This window comes from Pan troglodytes, chromosome 1, assembly GCF_028858775.2.
Source record: "Pan troglodytes isolate AG18354 chromosome 1, NHGRI_mPanTro3-v2.0_pri, whole genome shotgun sequence".
In the NCBI taxonomy this organism is placed as follows: domain Eukaryota; kingdom Metazoa; phylum Chordata; class Mammalia; order Primates; family Hominidae; genus Pan; species Pan troglodytes.
The window spans coordinates 204,762,747-204,779,700 of NC_072398.2; the positions used below are offsets into that span (position 1 = coordinate 204,762,747).

At 50.9% G+C, this 16,954-nt stretch overlaps 1 protein-coding gene across 2 annotated transcripts; it reads right to left on the reverse strand.

Moving 5' to 3' along the window:
• Window positions 1-4,519: 4,519 nt before the first annotated feature.
• CATSPER4 (cation channel sperm associated 4) lies at window positions 4,520-16,949 on the reverse strand. 2 transcript variants are annotated; one of them, XR_010147625.1, is made up of 10 exons: window positions 16,643-16,948; window positions 16,053-16,196; window positions 13,592-13,693; window positions 9,688-9,785; window positions 9,394-9,514; window positions 9,052-9,185; window positions 7,391-7,565; window positions 6,408-6,615; window positions 5,976-6,117; window positions 4,520-4,995 (listed from the first exon to the last, which is right to left on the reverse strand). XR_010147625.1 is itself a non-coding variant. In XM_001139244.6 (10 exons), exons 1-10 carry the CDS (start codon window positions 16,853-16,855, stop codon window positions 4,942-4,944), a joined length of 1,395 nt encoding a protein of 464 aa, XP_001139244.2. In that variant the 5' UTR covers window positions 16,856-16,949; the 3' UTR covers window positions 4,520-4,941. The 2 variants fall into 2 exon arrangements, 1 of the variants encoding a protein (XP_001139244.2); XM_001139244.6 differs by having other exon boundaries at window positions 6,408-6,619; window positions 16,643-16,949.
• Window positions 16,950-16,954: the final 5 nt, after the last annotated feature.

The following is a 16,954-nucleotide window of genomic DNA, read 5'->3' on the forward strand; positions in this document are numbered from 1 at the left end:
ACCGTGTCCAGCCTCTTGGCAGTTTTCAAAAGGCTAATTCAGAAAATTGGAGGCTGGCCAGGCATGGTGGCTCACGCCTGTAACCCCAGGACTTTGGGAGGCTGAGACGGGAGGATCACCTGAGGTCAGGAGTTCGAGACCAGCCTGACCAACATGGTGAAACCCCGTCTTTACAAAACACACAAAATTAGCCAGGCGTGGTGGCACACACCTGTAATCCCAGCTACTTGGAAGGCTGAGATAGGAGAATCGCTTGAACCCGGGAGGCACAGGTTGCAGTGAGCCAAGATCATGCCATTGCACTCCAGCCTGGGCAACAAGAGCAAAACTCAAAAAAAAAAGAAAAGAAAAGAAAAGAAAAAAAACTGGAAGTGACCCAGCCCAGGCGGCAGGCTCATTCTTTGTCCTTCCCATCACCTAATTCTGAAGATGCACCCACCCTTCTTTTCTGGCACCATCCACACCCTCACTTTTTTTTTAGAGACAGAGTCTCAGTTGCCCAGGCTGTAGTGCAGTGGTGCAATCATGGCTCACTGCAGCCTCAAACTCCTGGGCTCAAGTGATCCTCTTGCCTCAGCCTCCTGAGTAGCTGGGACTACAAGTGCGCACCACCACACTCGACTAACATTTTTCTTTTTATTATTTATTTATTTATTTGAGATGGAGTCTCACTCTGTCACCAGGCTGGAGTGCAGTGGCGTGATCTCAGCTCACTGCAACCTCTGCCTTCTGGGTTCAAACAATTCTCCTGCCTCAGCCTCCCGAGTAGCTGGGACTACAGGCGCACCACATTGCACACACATTGCACCACACCCAGCTGATTTTTTTTTCCTCACTCTGTCACCAGGCTGGAGTGCAGTGGCACAATCTCAGCTCACTGCAACCTCCACCTCCTGGGTTCAAGTGATTCTCCCGCCTTGGCCTCCCGAGTAGCTGGGACTATAGGCGCATGCCACCACACCCAGCTGATTTTTTTCTTTTCTTTCTTTCTTTCTTTCTTTTTTTTTAAAGACAGATTCTCACTCTGTTGCCAGGCTGGAGTAAAGTGGCACAATCTCAGTTCACTAAAACCTCCACCTCCCGGGTTCAAGTGATTCTCTTGCCTCAGCCTCCTGAGTAGCTGGGACTACAGGCGCGTGCCACCACGCCCAGCTAATTTATTTTTAATTTTTTTAGTAGAGACAGGGTTTCTCCATGTTGGCCAGGATGGTCTTGATCTCTTGACCTCGTGATCTGCCCCCCTCAGCCTCCCAAAGTGCTGGGATTACAGGCGTGAACCACTGCACCCAGCCTTCTTTTTATTTTTTGTAGAGATGAGGTCTCACTATATTACCCAGGATGGTCTCAAACTCTTGGCCTCAAGCAATCCTCCTGCCTTGGCCTCTAAAAGTGCTGGGATTGTAGGCATGAGCCACCTTGCCCAGTCCCACACCCACTTTCTTCTGGCCCTGTGCAGAGCTAAGGGATTGCAACAGGCCAGGGGAATTGGCAAGGATGCTTGGAAAGGGTAGGGGGACCTAGGCTCTACACCTGGCTCTATTACTGGCTTGCTGGGTGACGCTGGGGAAGGTCTCACCTCTCTCTGGGCCTCCATGTTCCTCTTAGCCTAGTGAGGGACTTGGCTCAATGTGGAGGAGCATTGTAAACTCTAGTCATCTGTGGGGTCCATTTGCAACAAAGATCTAGTTTGCACTGAACCTATATGTCTTGCTATAGGGGTCTCAAGTTTTTATTTGCAGGGAGGGATGTTTCCACTGAATCTGACTTTATGTTTTTTCCATATAGTTAATCGGTTATCCCTGTCCCCTTATGGAAAAGTCCATCTTTCCCCCAACCAACACCACATTATCTTACTGTTACTTTATAGTAAGCCTCTATATTTGGTCGGGTGAGTCACCCATCTTGTGCTTCAAAATTATCTTGACAGGCCAGGCGCGGTGGCTCTCACCTGTAATCCCAGCACTTTGGGAAGCCGAGGTGGACAGATCACTTGAGGTCAGGAGTTCGAGACCAGCCTGACCAACATGGTGAAACCCCATCTCTACTAAATACAAAAAATTAGCTGGGCTTGGTGGCGCATGCCTGTACTCCCAGCTACTCGGGAGGCTGAGGCAGAAGAATTGCTTGAATCTGGGAGGTGGAGGTTGCAGTGAGCCAAGATTGCGCCATTGCACTCCAGCCTGGGCAACAAGAGCAAAACTCCGTCTCAAAAAAAAAAAAAAAATTATCTTGACTATTCTTGGCCTTTTGTTCTTCCTTACATATGTTAGGATCAGCTTAACAATTTCTACAAGCAACCTGTTGGAATTGTGATTGCAGGTGCCCTGCAATTATAGGTTCAGTGAGGATTGACATCTTTATGATATTGAGGTTTCCTGCCCACAGAAGCTCCCTTGAGAAGTGTGACCTGGGCTCTAAAGTCAGACCTGGGTTAGGATCTCAGTTCTGTGATGGAGGATAAGTCCCCCGTGGGGACATATCCTCTTCATACCCACTTCACTGATGGTCATGAGGATGAAATACTGCGTGTGAAGCACTCAGCACCATGCTTAGCACCTAGTAGGTACTCAATGAGTAGAGCTGCTATTGGGAATGATTATCCCCTGCTGCTCCTGTCATCAGAATTGGTGTCTGCTTCCTGGACAGTTTGCCAAGGATGCTGCTGTCCCTGGTAAAAGTTATGGACTCATAGGGAGTCCCCAGAGGTCCACTGATTGTAGCTGATGGGAAACCCATCAGGTGAGACCATAGGGGTGATGAGACACACAATTTCCAGCCACCTCCCAATATCTTCCCCCGTACTGTCCTAGGAGCTCGGAATCCGGGACCACACTCCTAACTCAGGCTCAGTAAGGCATGGGGAGTGGTAGTTGCTCTTTGCTGGAGTAGGGAAGGGGAAGGGGAAGGGAGTATGACTTCCTGGGCCCTCAGTTCCAGGCCAGTTTGGGAAGGAACTAGCCTGCTGAAACTCCAGGCTGTTAGGTTGGCCCAGATGGGAAAGACAAAGGCAGAGACAGATGAGATGACAAACAAGATGAAGGGAGTAGATAGACAAAATAGCATCCTGGAAGAGACAGATGGTCAAGGCCAGGAGCTCCATGGAGGTCACCCTGCTGTGCTCCTGCCTGTAAGCTCACTGATGCTCCAAGCCTTTCAGACAGTTAGGGGTGAAGGATAGCCATACTCAAACTGTTAGCTCCTCCTGAAGACACCATCTGATCTGCCACCTTCTTCCCTCTCTGGCCAACAAGAAGAGGGGCTGAGAGAGCCCCCAGAGAAGGATGGGTGGAAAGAGTGTGTAGATACTCACCAGGCAGGTTGAGGGCGCCATCTCCAGTAAGTAGCAACAGCAGCAGCAAAGTCCGCTGGGTGCCCTTCTCTGTGCTGCTGATGGTCCTGGAGGGTGCTGGGAAGAAGTCCTGGCTCGAACAGGGGAATAGATTAACGGCTCCAAGACAGTAAGGCACTGCTGGCTCTGTTGCTGCCTCTCATCTGCCTACTGAGTGCACCATCCATCCCCAGGGGCCAGACTCCTTCCCAACAGACCCCAGGGGGCTTTTCAGAGCTGGAACCAATGCTGATGGGAGGACGATGGGGGTGGGGTTTCCCATCAGCTGCAATCAGTGGACCTCTGGGGACTCCCATTCCAACTGGTGAATATCGCCATGGCCCCTAAGTGTCAGGCTTCGCTGAACAACAGGGCAGATGTCCAGGCCTTCCAGGCTATCCCCTGACACCTGCATCCCAGGGACATAGCTGATCCCATGGGTCTTCCACTTCCTGGGATAAGAGGGGATTATTTGATTTTAGAGATGGAGATCAATCTCACCCTCTCTCCATGGCACAGATGGGGAAAACAAGGCCAAGTGACTCACTGAAGGACCAGAACTGAGGTTTCCTGTCCTCCAAGGCAGCTCTTTCTATTGCCCATAACTGCCACAATTTTCTGACTCTCCCCAGATTGCATAGCTCAGGAACCTGCTGAGGCTCTCAGTGGCCTTGAGTATGAAGATCCCAAATAGGCTTCACAGGTCCTAAGTTCCCCACCAGACTTCATTCATCTGACCCGCAAAATCCTCATCTCCTCCAGGAAGCTGCCAGGACCCACATTTTAAGTAGTCAGTCTCCATTGCCCTAGGATGGAGGTGCCTGTACTTGTGTGACTTGGTCATTGGTGATCCCATCAGACAAGGGCTCCCCAGAGTGAGGACCAGTCTCCATCTTCAGACAGGGAGAGAGCAGGTAGGGCCATCTCCTTCATCAGACAGGGGCTCCCTCCCATGAGGACCAGACTTTCCTCCACAAAGCTTAGGACCCTGAGGGCAAGGGTTATATCTCTACCATTAAGTCAGAAATTTTTAGGGGTGCAATTCTCCCTGCCATTAGACTGGAGGCTCTTCAGTGCAGTCTGTGACTCTCCCACCAGACAAACAGGATTTTGAGGGGCAAGATCTGTCTTTCCTATTAGACCCAGGCAAGTGCCCCAAGGAGTTGGAGATCCACCAGTCAGAGACATTGATTCCAACACAAAACTTTATTGTCAACACACAGATGTCTGGCCCCACTGGCCTTGCCTTTCTCTTCTTGGTTCTGGGGCCCACTGAGGCCCCCCACCAGCTCTGGGCAAGAGCAGGGGGCCAGGGATCCCCATCCTTATGTCAAATCCTGGCTGTGTTGGCCAGCACCCCCTTCTGTGCTCATCCTTGCTGCTGGGGTTCCCACTCTCATCATCCAGCATCCTCCTCTGTCCTTGCTCCTCCGGACCTGGGGCTCACAGGCACCAGCCCTGCAGGTGCTGCCACCTTCACAGCCCCTGGCCTCTGCCCAGGTGTAAGGGAGAGGATGGGCTCTGGCCAGGCTCTGCCAAGCAACACTAAGGACACAGGAAGACGCAGCGGCTGGGTGTGTGTGTGCAGGCCCCTTGGCTCCCATCCTGGCCTCTCAGTGGCTGCTCTTGTGTTTTTTAAGGAGTATTTGTGAGCTAGAGTCATGAACCTGCAAACCAAGAGGCCTTCTTGTTAATCCCGCCCTCCCCCCCCCCCCCCCCCGGATATGGCAGCCTCCCTTACTCACCTCCTCCAGTCTCACCAGCTTCCCCAGCCAGGCCTCCCAGAGAAGTGCTTCATAGGTCTAACTTGAGCCTACCTAGTACCCCCTCTGAGTTTGGGAGCCCAGGGTGTATCCCAGGCTGATGGTGTGGGGGGCAGAAAAAGAAACTAAGTAACGTGGGTGTGTGCCTTTTTCTCTCCAGGAGTTCAGGAGACAGCTGGTTTTGTGCACCTTAGATAGGATCCCGGGTCCTGTGCCCACACTATACTTACAGCCTAAGTGTCTGCCACTAGGCAGGCACTGAGCTGGCTCATGCCACACACACTAAGAAAGGGTAGGTTTGAAGGAGCTAGAGATGAAACTGGCAGGAAGGGTGGAGCCTCTCCGAGAAGGAAAGTGCAGAACCTAACCAGATAGGCAGTGACAGCTGGGGCAGATGGAAGTTTAAGAGGCAGACAGCCAGGTGCAGTGGCTCACGCCTGTAATCCCAGCACTTTGGGAGGCCAAGGAGGGTGGATCACGAGGTCAGGAGTTCAAGACCAGCCTGGCCAAGATGGTGAAACCCCCATCTCTACTAAAACTACAGAAATTAGCCAGGTGCGGTGACAAGCACCTGTAATCCCAGCTACTTGGGAGGCTGAGGCAGGAGAATCGCTCGAACCCAGGCCGCAGAGGTGGTAGTGAGCTGAGATCGCGCCACTGCACTCCAGCCTGGGCGATGGAGTAAGACTCCGTCTCAAAAAAAAAAGAAAAAAGAAAAAAAAGAAAGAAAAAGAAAAAAGGAAAAAAAGGAGGGGTGGTGGTGGTGAGGGGGACCAGATCTTGGAATAGACAGAAACTTTGACAAATGGTCCAGAGGCCCGGCTGGGCTGGGCTGAGCAGAGTGTCAGGGCGAGTACCCATTGGGTAGGAGAAGGAAGGCACACCTTTTCCATGCTAACGAGCGCACTGAGCAAGTCTTGCTGTTGAGACATCTGGCGGATGTCCTTGGATGACGACGAGCGCCTGTTCAACACCTCTGACTCCTGCTCCTGGTTGAAGCGGATTGCGCGCACCTCCTCCACAATCCTGGGGGTGGAGCAGTGAGTGCCTTTCAGAAGGCTGCAGGGGAGGGAAGCGGCCCTCCCACCTCTTCCCTGGCGTCACCCCCGCTTCGCTCTCCCACGCAGCCCTGACAGAGACCCAGGCCGAGCTGTGCCCTTGTGTGAGATTGGAGGAACCTGGAGTCTGGATTCCAGTTCCTCCACCAACAGGGTGGGGGACCTCTGTGGGGCCCAGGGTCTGAGGCCAGAAGACTCTGACGCTCTGCCCAGCCTTGACTCACATGACTTGGGGGCAGCCCCAGTACCCTCCCCTACATGTTGAGCTCATCTCGGATCTCCTTGTACTGCCTCAGGTTCTCCTGTATTGCCTCAAGCACCAAGCAAAAGTTGTCACACGTGTTTTCTGAGAGGTTTGACAGGGGGCCTCCCGCAAGGGGTTCCTGGAGGAGACCAGATTTCTCCGAGCGGGCGACCACACAATGCACCAGTGGCAGCTGGTCATTCTCCTCCTCTTCCTCTGCGCCTGTCTGGGAAGCGGGGGATGGAGAGGGGTCAGGACAGCTCAGGCAGGCATGCCCCCGGCACCCCTTTCCTGCTTGGCTTCAGGATGAGTCTCTTAGGACCCCAGGGTTCTAAGGCCCTCATTTCAGCTCTCACCAATCTTAGCCTCACTGCCTTGCTGGGGGAACCCAACTTTAAATGCACATGACCTTCCCCCACCTCTTTAAAAATTCTCACCCCATTTTAAAATTTAGCCCTGCCCCAGATTTCAACCCTGATAAACCCTACCCAGCAAATTTATAAGGCCCTGCCTACCCTCAAGCCCAGGCCTCCAGCACTCCACTCTTTTAGAAGTACTCCACCCCTTTCCCCAACCTTATGGAAGTACTGCCCTCAATGAATAATACGGTAGCTAACATTTATTGAGTGCTTACTATGCGCTAAGCACTGTTCATTTACCCATTAACCCTCATAAAATAACCCTATGAGTTAAGTACTATTATTATTCCCATTTTACAAAAGAAAAAAATTGAGGCTTAGAGTGGGTAAATGCCCCAAGGTCACCCAGCTGCTCAGTTTTGAGTTGCCATAGAAATCTAACATCTAGAAAATCCACACCCCTCAGAAGCCCCAGTTGGTGGGTGGGCACTCAAGATGGGGGGCTGCTGCCTCCAGGCCTCCAACTTGGCTTTCTCCAGGCCCTTGATTATGCAAGCACACACATACATGCACATATGTTCAAGTCCGCTCTCATACACACTCCTTTTCCTCCCTTCTGCCCTCCCCATCCCACGCACCTCACTAAAGGTTATTCGTTGCTGTTGTCCCTGCTCTCCTGCCTTCATCATTTGCTCCAGGTTGGTGGTCACCACGATGACGAACAGGTTGATGCCAATGAAGGCACCGATGGTGATGAAGATGGTAAAGTAGATGGCACCCCCAATCTCCATTGCATACTCCCTCTTCTCTGTCCTGCAGATGGCAGGCAGGGGCCCCATCATTTCCCTGGCCCTTCAAGCCTGAGTTTCCTTGTCTATGAAATGGGAAAATCATCCCAAGGCCTACTAGAACTTCTGCCTGTGTCACTGCTGTTGTGCAGATCCCATTCCCTACTCCTGTCTCAATAGCTGCTCTCTACTAAGCACCTACTGTGCAGCCAGACAGTGGGCTGATTCTCTAACCAACCCTGCAAGGTGGGGACGTGCACATCAACACTATTAAGTTTAATCTATTAGCTACACTCCTTTTTTTCTTTTTTTTTTTCTTTTTTTTTTTTGAGACGGAGTCTCGCTGTGTCGCTCAGACTGGAGTGAAGTGGCGTGATCTCGGCTCACTGCAAGCTCCACCTCCTGGGTTCATGTCGTTCTCCCGCCTCAGCCTCCCAAGTAGCTGAGACTACAGGTGCTTGCCACCATGCCCGGCTAATTTTTTTTTTTTTTTTTTGAGACAGAGTCTCACTCTGTCACCTAAGCTGGAGTGCAGTGGCGTGATATGGGTTCACCGCAACCTCCGCCTCCCAGGTTCAAGCGATTCTCCTGCCTCAGCCTCCTGAGTAGCTGGGATTACAGGCACCCCACCATCCGGCTAATTTTTGTATATTTAGTAGAGACGGGGTTTCACCTTTTTGGCCAGGCTGGTCTTGAACTCCTGACCTTGTGATCCACCTGCCTCAGCCTCCCAAAGTGCTGGGATTACAGGCGTGAGCCACTGCACTTGGCTTTGTTTTTGTATTTTTAGTAGAGATGGGGTTTCACTGTGTTAGCCAGGATAGTCTTGATCTCCTGACCTCGTGAGCTGCCCACCTCAGCCTCCCAAGGTGCTGGGATTACAGGCGTGAGCCACCGCGCCCGGCCCCGGCCAGCCTGATTTTTATCCACTACCTATGCCATAATGGAGAATGACTGTAGAAGCCCTTTATCTACTGGGCTTCTATACTCACATGTAGAAGATAAAAAGAAATCAGTTAAGGGGTCCCACTTTCTGGAGTAAACTGGAAAGAAATAGGGCTTAGACTTAATAGAAAAGAGGTAAAGAACAGAACACAAAAATGAATGTGGGCAGTGGGTTTAAGAATGAATGAAATGAGACCTGAAGTTCCCAGGAGTTCAGGCAGTTTGGTGGGCTCCAAGGTGGGCTGGGAGGTTGCGCTGTAACCTGAGGCATAACTGCAGACCTGCTGCCCTATCCAAGGCCAACTACCCAGCTGGTTAGCATGATGGGAGAGGTCCCCATTACAGGGTGGGAATGGGACTCTGAATATATGGAGATTCAAGGGTGACAAGGCTTCAGGTACCATAAGTCCAGGTATTTCCTTTTCCTCTGTTTAAAGACCTGGGAACCCCCACTTCTACTGTGCCATCCTCATCCCAATCCCTGGAGCTCCCACTCTCAGCCTGGAGCTCCACCGGCTACCCTGCCCCATAGGTGGGATGAGGCTGGAAGTCCCACTGGCACTCACTGGAAGTCACTGTAGATGTCCACCCAGCCGTCCTGGGTGATGCAGATGAAGAGGGTGTACAGCGCAACCTGTATGTTCTGGAAATGCTTGGGCACGAATGCACCAAAGAGTGTTACTCCAAACACGGAAAAAACCTGTCAGAGAGAAAAGAGCCCCACTCCGACTTCACCAAAGGGCCTGGAAATAGGACACGCAAATGTCATGCAAATGAACGCTGCCGAGGAAATCACAGGGATTCAGGCCCACAGGCCTCTCTGCTTTTCCAGACACCCCTCTATTCGCAATGACCCAAGGGCCCTGTTCAGGGAAGGGAAACAGCTGGGGGCGGGGGCAGGCACTGACCAGCATGAAGAAGAGGATGAGGACCATGATATTGGCCATGTCAGGCACCGACTGCAGGATGACGCGGATGATCCGGGCGAGGGGCTCCACTGCCATGCACACATGCACCAGACGAAGCGCCCTGTGGCAGAGCCTGTCAGGGGTGCCCCTAGGCCCTTCCCAGCCCCCTCCCTCCTCATTACCCCCACCAGCTGCCCAGAGAGGCAAAGCTGATCTCCAGCTGGTCGTTATCCCCCCATCTCATTCCTGGGTTCCAGATAGGTCCCCCTCATTTCTCCAGAGCTCCCCGCTCACCTGAGAGTGTAGTTGATGGAGGGAATATTGATTTCATTAATGAAGAACCGCAAGAGCAAGATAAAGACGATAATGAAGTTGAGGATGTTCCAGCCGTCCTGGGGAGTGGGCCAGCCCCAGTGGTGTCTGTCAGGCCCAGCCCATGGGGGCATCCTAGGTCTGCCCTCCCCACATCCCAGGGATGAGGGCTCAATGTCCCTCTCAGAGCAGGGCCAGTCAGCTGCCATCCACTGCTGTTACCCTGCCGCCCCCCAAACATGCCACAAAACACACGTGTACTCTCTGTCCCATACATGTGTCAATAGCCAAATGCAGTCTCAGAGACACACAGCAAAGACCCTTACAGATACATGGCTGGTCCCTAAGCTGAGTGCCCACCTTGGCTAAAGCATGCTCAAAACAGCCTTGCCCTACAGGTAGGTAACATGAAAACACTTGGCTGTTCCTGCCTTTGTGTGACACACACTACAATTAATAATAAAATGAAAATGGATACTAGTAAAAACATAAGGAATACTGCTTCAGTAGCCAGTTCTGAGGTGAAATAGCTCTCACGGCACAAGAAAGGGAGACAGGCGGGCCAGGCGCGATGGCTCACACCTGTAATCCCAGCACTTTGGGAGTCTGAGGCGGGTGGATCACGAGGTCAGGAGTTTGAGACCAGCCTGGCCAACATGGTGAAACTCCATCTCTACTAAAAATACAAAAATTATCTGGGCATGGTGGCACGTGCCTGTAGTCCCAGCTACTTGGGAGGCTGAGGCAGGAGAGTTGCTTGAACCCAGGAGGCGGAGGTTGCAGTGAGCCAAGATTGCGCCACTGCACTCCAGCCTGGGTGACAGAGTGATACTCAATCTCAAAAAAAAAAAAAAAAAAAAAAAAAGAAGAAAGAAAAGAAAGAAAGGGAGACTGGTACATTTTGCAAGCCCTTTGTCCAATAAGACACTTACACAGGAATGAGATGGGGAGGAGAAGGAAACTCACAGGTATGAAAAATCTGAACGGGGATCACACTTCTAGAAATCTGATCCACAGATACTCTGGTTGAAGTACAAAATGACATTTGTATAAGGTTAAGAATAACCAACATGCCAGGTGCAGTGGTGCAAGCCTGTAATTCCAGCACTTTGGGAGGCTGAGGTGGGAGGATTGCTTGAGCTCAGGAGTTCCAGACCAGCCTGGGCAACATGGTGAAACCCTGTCTCTACAAAAAACTATAAAAATTAGACAGGGGTGTTGGCATGTGCCCCTGTAGTCCCAGCTACTTGGAGGGCTGAGAGGATCACTTGAGCCCAGGAGGTCGAGGCTGCAGTGAGCCGAAATGGGTGTCATTGCACTCCAGCCTGAGCAACAGGGGTGAGACCCTGTCTCAAAAAGAAAAAAAAAAAAAAAAAAAAAAGGAAAAGAAAACCAACGTGTCAAATGATCAGAAGAGACTGATTGGATAAACTATGGCACATTAAATTCCATTAAATCAATGGAATACTATGTAGCTATGTGGCTACAAAAAGAAAAATGAGGCCAGGTATGGTGACCCTTGCCTGTAATCCTGGTGCTTTGAGAGGCTGGCGGGAGAGGATTGCTTGAGGCCAAGAGTTTGAGACCAACCTGGAAAACATAGCAAGACCTCATCTCTACAGAAAAAAAAAAGGAAAAGAAAGAAAAACGAGAAAGATCTCCATGTACTGATATAGAAAGATTGTCAGGATCCATTCAGTGACAAAAGTAAGTGCAGAATAATGTTTATACTATGTTACTGTTAGGAAACGGAAGATGGAGGGTATATACATATTTGCTGATTATTGTAAAAATAAATACTGTGAGGCTGCTATAGTTTGAATGTTTATCCCCTCCAAATCTCATGTTGAAATCTGATGTTCAGTGTTAGAGGTGGGACCTAATGGGAGGTATTGGGTCATGAATGGCTTGGTGCCATCCTGAAGGTAATGAATGAGTTCCCTCAAGAGCTGCTTATTAAAAAGAGCCTGGCATAGGCCGGGCGCGGTGGCTTATGCCTGTAATCCCAGCACTTTGGGAGGCTGAGGAGGGCGGATCATGAGGTCAGGAGATCGACATCATCCTGGCTAACACGGTGAAACCCTGTCTCTACTAAAAATACAAAAAATTAGCCAGGCGTGGTGGCGGGCGCCTGTAGTCCCAGCTACTCGGGAGGCTGAGGCAGAAGAATGGCGTGAACCCGGAAGACGGAGCTTGCAGTGAGCCAAGATCGCGCCACTGCACTCCAGCCTGGGCGACAGAGCGAGACTCCGTCTCAAAAAAAAAAAAAAAAAAGAAAAAGAAAAAAGAGCCTGGCATCTCCCATCTCCCCTCTCACTCTCTCTCTTTCTTCCTCTCTCGCCATGTGATCTGCACATGCTTCACCTTCTGCCATGAGTGGAAGCAGCCTGAAGCCCTCACCAGAAGCAGATGTTGGCACCATGCTTCTCACACAGCCTGCAGAACTGGGAGCTAAATACAACTCCTTTCTTTATAAGTTATTCAACCTCGGGTATTCCTTTATAGCAACACTAAATGGACAAAGACAATAAAAAAGAGACTATAAATATAAAAACATTACCTAGAAAGGATAGTGGTGGGAGAAGAGGGATGAGGGGACAAAAGAGAAGCAAGAATTCTGTGTGTACCTTTCAACATAGTTTTGACCAGCATGTATCTGCATTAAATATTCAAAAAGAAAACTTTTTTTTTGAAACAGAATCTCTCTCTGTCGCCCAGGCTGGAGTGCAGTGGCGCAATCTCAGCTCACTGCAAACTCCGCCTCCCGGGTTCAAGTGGTTCTCCTGCCTCGGCCTCTAAGTAGCTGGGATTACAGGCACACGCCACCACGCCCAGCTAGTTTTTGTATTTTTAGTAGAGACGAGGTTTCACCATGTTGCTAGTCTGTCTCAAACTCCTAGCCTCAAGTGATCCTCTTACCTCGGCCTCCCAAAGTGTTGGGATTACAGGCATGAGCCACTGCAGCCAGCAAGAAAACTATACTTAATGAAAAAAAAAAGTTCTTCAATGTATTGGGGGTCCAGTAAGCACAAGTCCTCCTGGCCTCTCGTACTGAGTCTGCACCTTCACATACACAAGGACATACAAGTCTGCCTGTCTGCAGATCCATCCATATATCCCTTCAGTATGTAGCTCCTGTTGTGTGCCATACCCAGATCCAGTTCCTGAGAACATAGGATGTCTGCCCTGTTGGGCTCACAGACTATTTTAAGGAAGATGGATAAACAGCAAATTTTAACTCCATGCAAAAAAAATAAGTGCATAGCATCATGGAGACACAAAGCAGCACCTAACCTAGCCTGGGAGAGACAAGAAGACTTCCTGGAAGAGAAGACATCTGAATGAGTTTGTAAGTAGGAGTAAAGCAAGTGAATAGGGAAACTCAGATTTTATAACACATGAAAATTACATGAAATTCCAATTTGGGTGTCCACGAACACAGCCATGCCCACTTCATTTATGTGCGGTCCATGGTTGCTTTTGTGCTGCCATGGCAGAGGTGAGTCATGGTAACAGAGGCTGTACAGCCATGAAGCTTAAAATCTTTATTATCTGGTCCATTACAGAAAAAGTGTGCTGATCCCTGCTGACCTCTGTAAATTAAGGTAGATGCTTTCAGCCCCATTTCTCAGACAAGGAAGTCAGGTTTGTCCAAGACTACAGAGTTGGGGAAGGCTGGAGCAGGGATTGGAATTGGAGCCCAGGGAGGCTGCACTTCTAGTACCAGTTACTTTCTGCCACATCATACACATCTCTGAACTAACACACTCTGTCTACACACACACACGTACTCACACCCTCAGTTTGTAGGGCCAGGAGTACAGGGGCAGACTGGGTGGTGTGCAGTCCCCAGGGGGAAGTAGGGGCAAAGGGCTCAGGATCTCACCTTCCAGAAAATCCAGAAGCCATTGAGCCAGCCAAGGAGAACCTCACAAAGAAGGATGGTCAGCACAATGTCATCTATGGTAGAGAACAACTCATAGTGTTTCTACATGGGAGACAGAGAAAAAAGAGGGGCAGAGAGGTCAGTGGAGCAGGGCCTGGGCAAGCCGGCAGGGAGAGGATGTATGTAGGGGAGGGAAGTCCCGTATCACTGCTGCTCTTGGTCCTCAGCAACCTTGTCACTTCCTTTAAAACACACTTTGCCTGTGCGTGCCAGGCACTGTGCTGGGGCTATCACACATCACTTCATGTTACCATCACTGTTGTCCTGCAAAGTAGGTTTTATTCCCGTCTTACAGAAGTGGAATCAGAGTGGCGCCTGTGTGCACAGCTAGTTGATAAAGATGGTTGTCTGACTACGAACTTTTGTCCCTAACTTCTAGAATAGGGATATTTTGGAGAGGGAGGTAGGAGAGGCAGAACAGCCTCCAGGATTGGGAGGAAAAGGCCTGGCCTCTGAGGGTGGAGAACACCAAGCTCCATCTGTCCTAACCTCTCCTGCTATTCCAGCTCTCCAAATACTCCAAGTTAGGCCTGACCAAACTCCTGGGTATCCTGCCACTCATGGGTCCAGGACATGCACCCTGGATGGATGAATTGGTAGATGGGTGACTGGGGTCTGTCCAGAGCCCAATTCACTTTCTCTCAACCTCGAAACTCCTTCAGCTTCCTTATGGCTGCGACCCCACTAACAGCCCCCATAGTGCCCGACTCCACCTAGCAGTCACCCAAGTCACCGTGTCTCCTCCCTTTCTTTCTTTCTTTTTTTAATGTGACATCTCAGCTCACTGCAAACTCTGCCTCCTGGGTTCAAGCGATTCTCCTACGTCAGCCTCCCAAGTAGCTGGGATTATAGGCGTGCGCACCATGCCTGGCTAATTTTGTATTTTTGTACAGATGGGGTTTCACCACGTTGGTCAGGCTGGTCTCGAACCCTTGACCTCAAGTGATCTGCCTGTCTTGGCCTCTCAAAGTGTCCTCCCCAAAAGTGCGCTTTACCCCAAAGTGCAACAGACTCAGTGCCTTAGGGCCCACTGTCACATATGGCCACTGGAGACAATAGGACATCCACACCATTATTCAAAAAAGCATTCTAAATAGTCCTCAGCCCAGCATGGTGGCTCACACCTATAATCTCAGCACTTTGGGAGGCCAAGGCTGGAGGATTGCTTGAGCCCAGGAGTTCCAGACCAGCCTGGGCGACAGAGTGAGACCCTGTCTCTACAAAAAAAAATTTTTTTTTTTTGAGACAGAGTCTTGCTCTGTCGCCCAGGCTGGAGTGCAGCGGCACAAACTCGGCTCACCGCAACCTCCGCCTCCCTGCTTCAAGCGATTATCCTGCCTCAGCCTCTCAAGTGGCTGGGATTATAGGCGCCCACCACCATGCCCGGCTAATTTTTGTATTTTTAATAGAGACGGGGTTTCACCATGTTGGCCAGGCTGGTCTTGAACTCCTGACCTCAGGTGATCCACCCACTTTGGCCTGCCAAAGTGTTGGGATTACAGGCATGAACCACTGCGCCTGGCTCAAAAACATTTTTTTAATTAGGCATGGTAGCTCGTGCCTGTAGTCCTAGCTACTTGGGAGGCTGAGGCAGGAGGATCACTTGAGTCCAGGAGTTCAAGGCTGCATTGAGCCAAGATGGCGCCACTGCACACCAGCCTGGGTGACAGAGTGAGAACTTGTCTCTAAAAAAAAAAAAAAAGAAATTAAAACATCAAGGATAAGTCACACTAAACTTCAAGTTGGACACAGAGAAGTCTCTCACATGCTGTTTCTTTTCCCCAAAACAGTCTCCCCCACCTCTCTTTGCCTGGCCAACTCCTACGTGCTCTTTTTTTCTGTTTCTTTGTTGTAGTGACTGAGATCACATCCTACTTCTTTACTCTCAGCTCCAGTGTCACTTTCTCCAGGAAGCCAGCTCTGACCCCTGAGATTAGGTTTGAGTGCCTTCATTGAGCCTCCATGTACTCTGGGTGCTACTTGGGCACTTGTAATGACAGTTTCTGTGGTCTGAGACAGGACCCAGTTGTGCTTATTATCCCTGGGACCCTGGCAGTCTGCACAGTCAGTGCCTGGCACTGAGTGATTCTCCCTTAGTGACTGCTGGTTAGAATTGGATACCCCTTCTCCACAAGGCACCCATTTGCCTCCCTCTGCTCACACCATTCTTCTCCTGTCCCTCCTGTACAAATCCAATGCATTCCTCAAAGCCAGGCTGCAGAGCCCTCTCCATCACGAAGTCTTCCTTGATCTCCAGATTCCTAGAAGGTCAGAGCTGACAGACCCTTGAAGAGCATCCAATCCAACCATCATAGACAGATGAGGAGCCTGAGGCCGGGAGAGTTCTTGCCCCAGGCCCCCCATTAGGGTTAGTGGGGCAGAGGTCATGCTGGCATCCCACCTGGTCCAGGTAGGAGTTGGTACGGAGAGCGATGGTGATGGCATTGATCACCAGCAGCAGGGCCAGCAGCAGTTGGAAGGCGGGGTGTCGGAGCAGCTGCTTGATGTACATGTGAGTGATGAACTCCTGCATGTCCCAGGCGTCCTGGGAGAGGGCAGGACCTTCCTTCAGGCAGGTGTCACCATAGGAAGCCTCTGCCTGGGGGTTTGCTCTTAGAGAATGGGGGTTCCTGGGGCCCACTCTAGAGGGGGGAAGTCATCTGAGAGTGGATCATGGAATGGAGACATCAGTGTAGAGATCACTATCTAAATGGCCACTAAAAGTGGGTTACTATCGGGGGATTTTGTGGAAGTCATTGCCAGAGAATCTCTTTGGGCTCTCTGATAGTGAAGATGATCGTTATATAAGGGTTCCTATGGGGGGCATTGCCAGAGAGTTACTAACATATCATGGGCAGTCACTCAGGGATCAGTGCTAGGGAGGGTCTTCTGGGGGCGTTTAGAGGGTAGAGGGGCAGAGTTACCATGAGGGCCTGCTGCCCATGAGCACAGCTGCAGAAGGGGCCACTGTGGGGCGAGAGCTATCCTTACCGCTTTGTTCATGATTTCCTGGCGGTTGATGAGCACTTGCTCCTCTGGCCGACCGTAGGACTCGTGAATGGTACTCTGCAGGGGAGAGGGGCGGCCCCTCCGTGCAGCTACTGCCCCTCCAAACCCCATACGGTCCTCCTGAGTCCCGCCCCACCCCTCGAGGCCTGTATGGGAGGTCCATTGCTGCCACCAGGCCTTTTCATTATCCCTCATGTTTGCTCAGTCTCTTCCTTCTCCTCAAAGAATCTTCACTCCAAGTGGTCTCACTCCCCGTCGTGGTGATATCACAGAGGCCTCTGTGACCTCCAGCCT

Coding starts and splice junctions, on each gene's coding strand:
- CATSPER4 (XM_001139244.6), bottom strand. CDS start 16,855: ATGAGGGATAATGAAAAGGCCTGGTGGCAGCAATGGACCTCCCATACA. Junction 13,694..16,052: donor CCAACTCCTACCTGGACCAG/GTGGGATGCCAG, acceptor TCTCCCATGTAG/AAACACTATGAGTTGTTCTC. Junction 7,566..9,051: donor GACATCTACAGTGACTTCCA/GTGAGTGCCAGT, acceptor TGCCATCTGCAG/GACAGAGAAGAGGGAGTATG.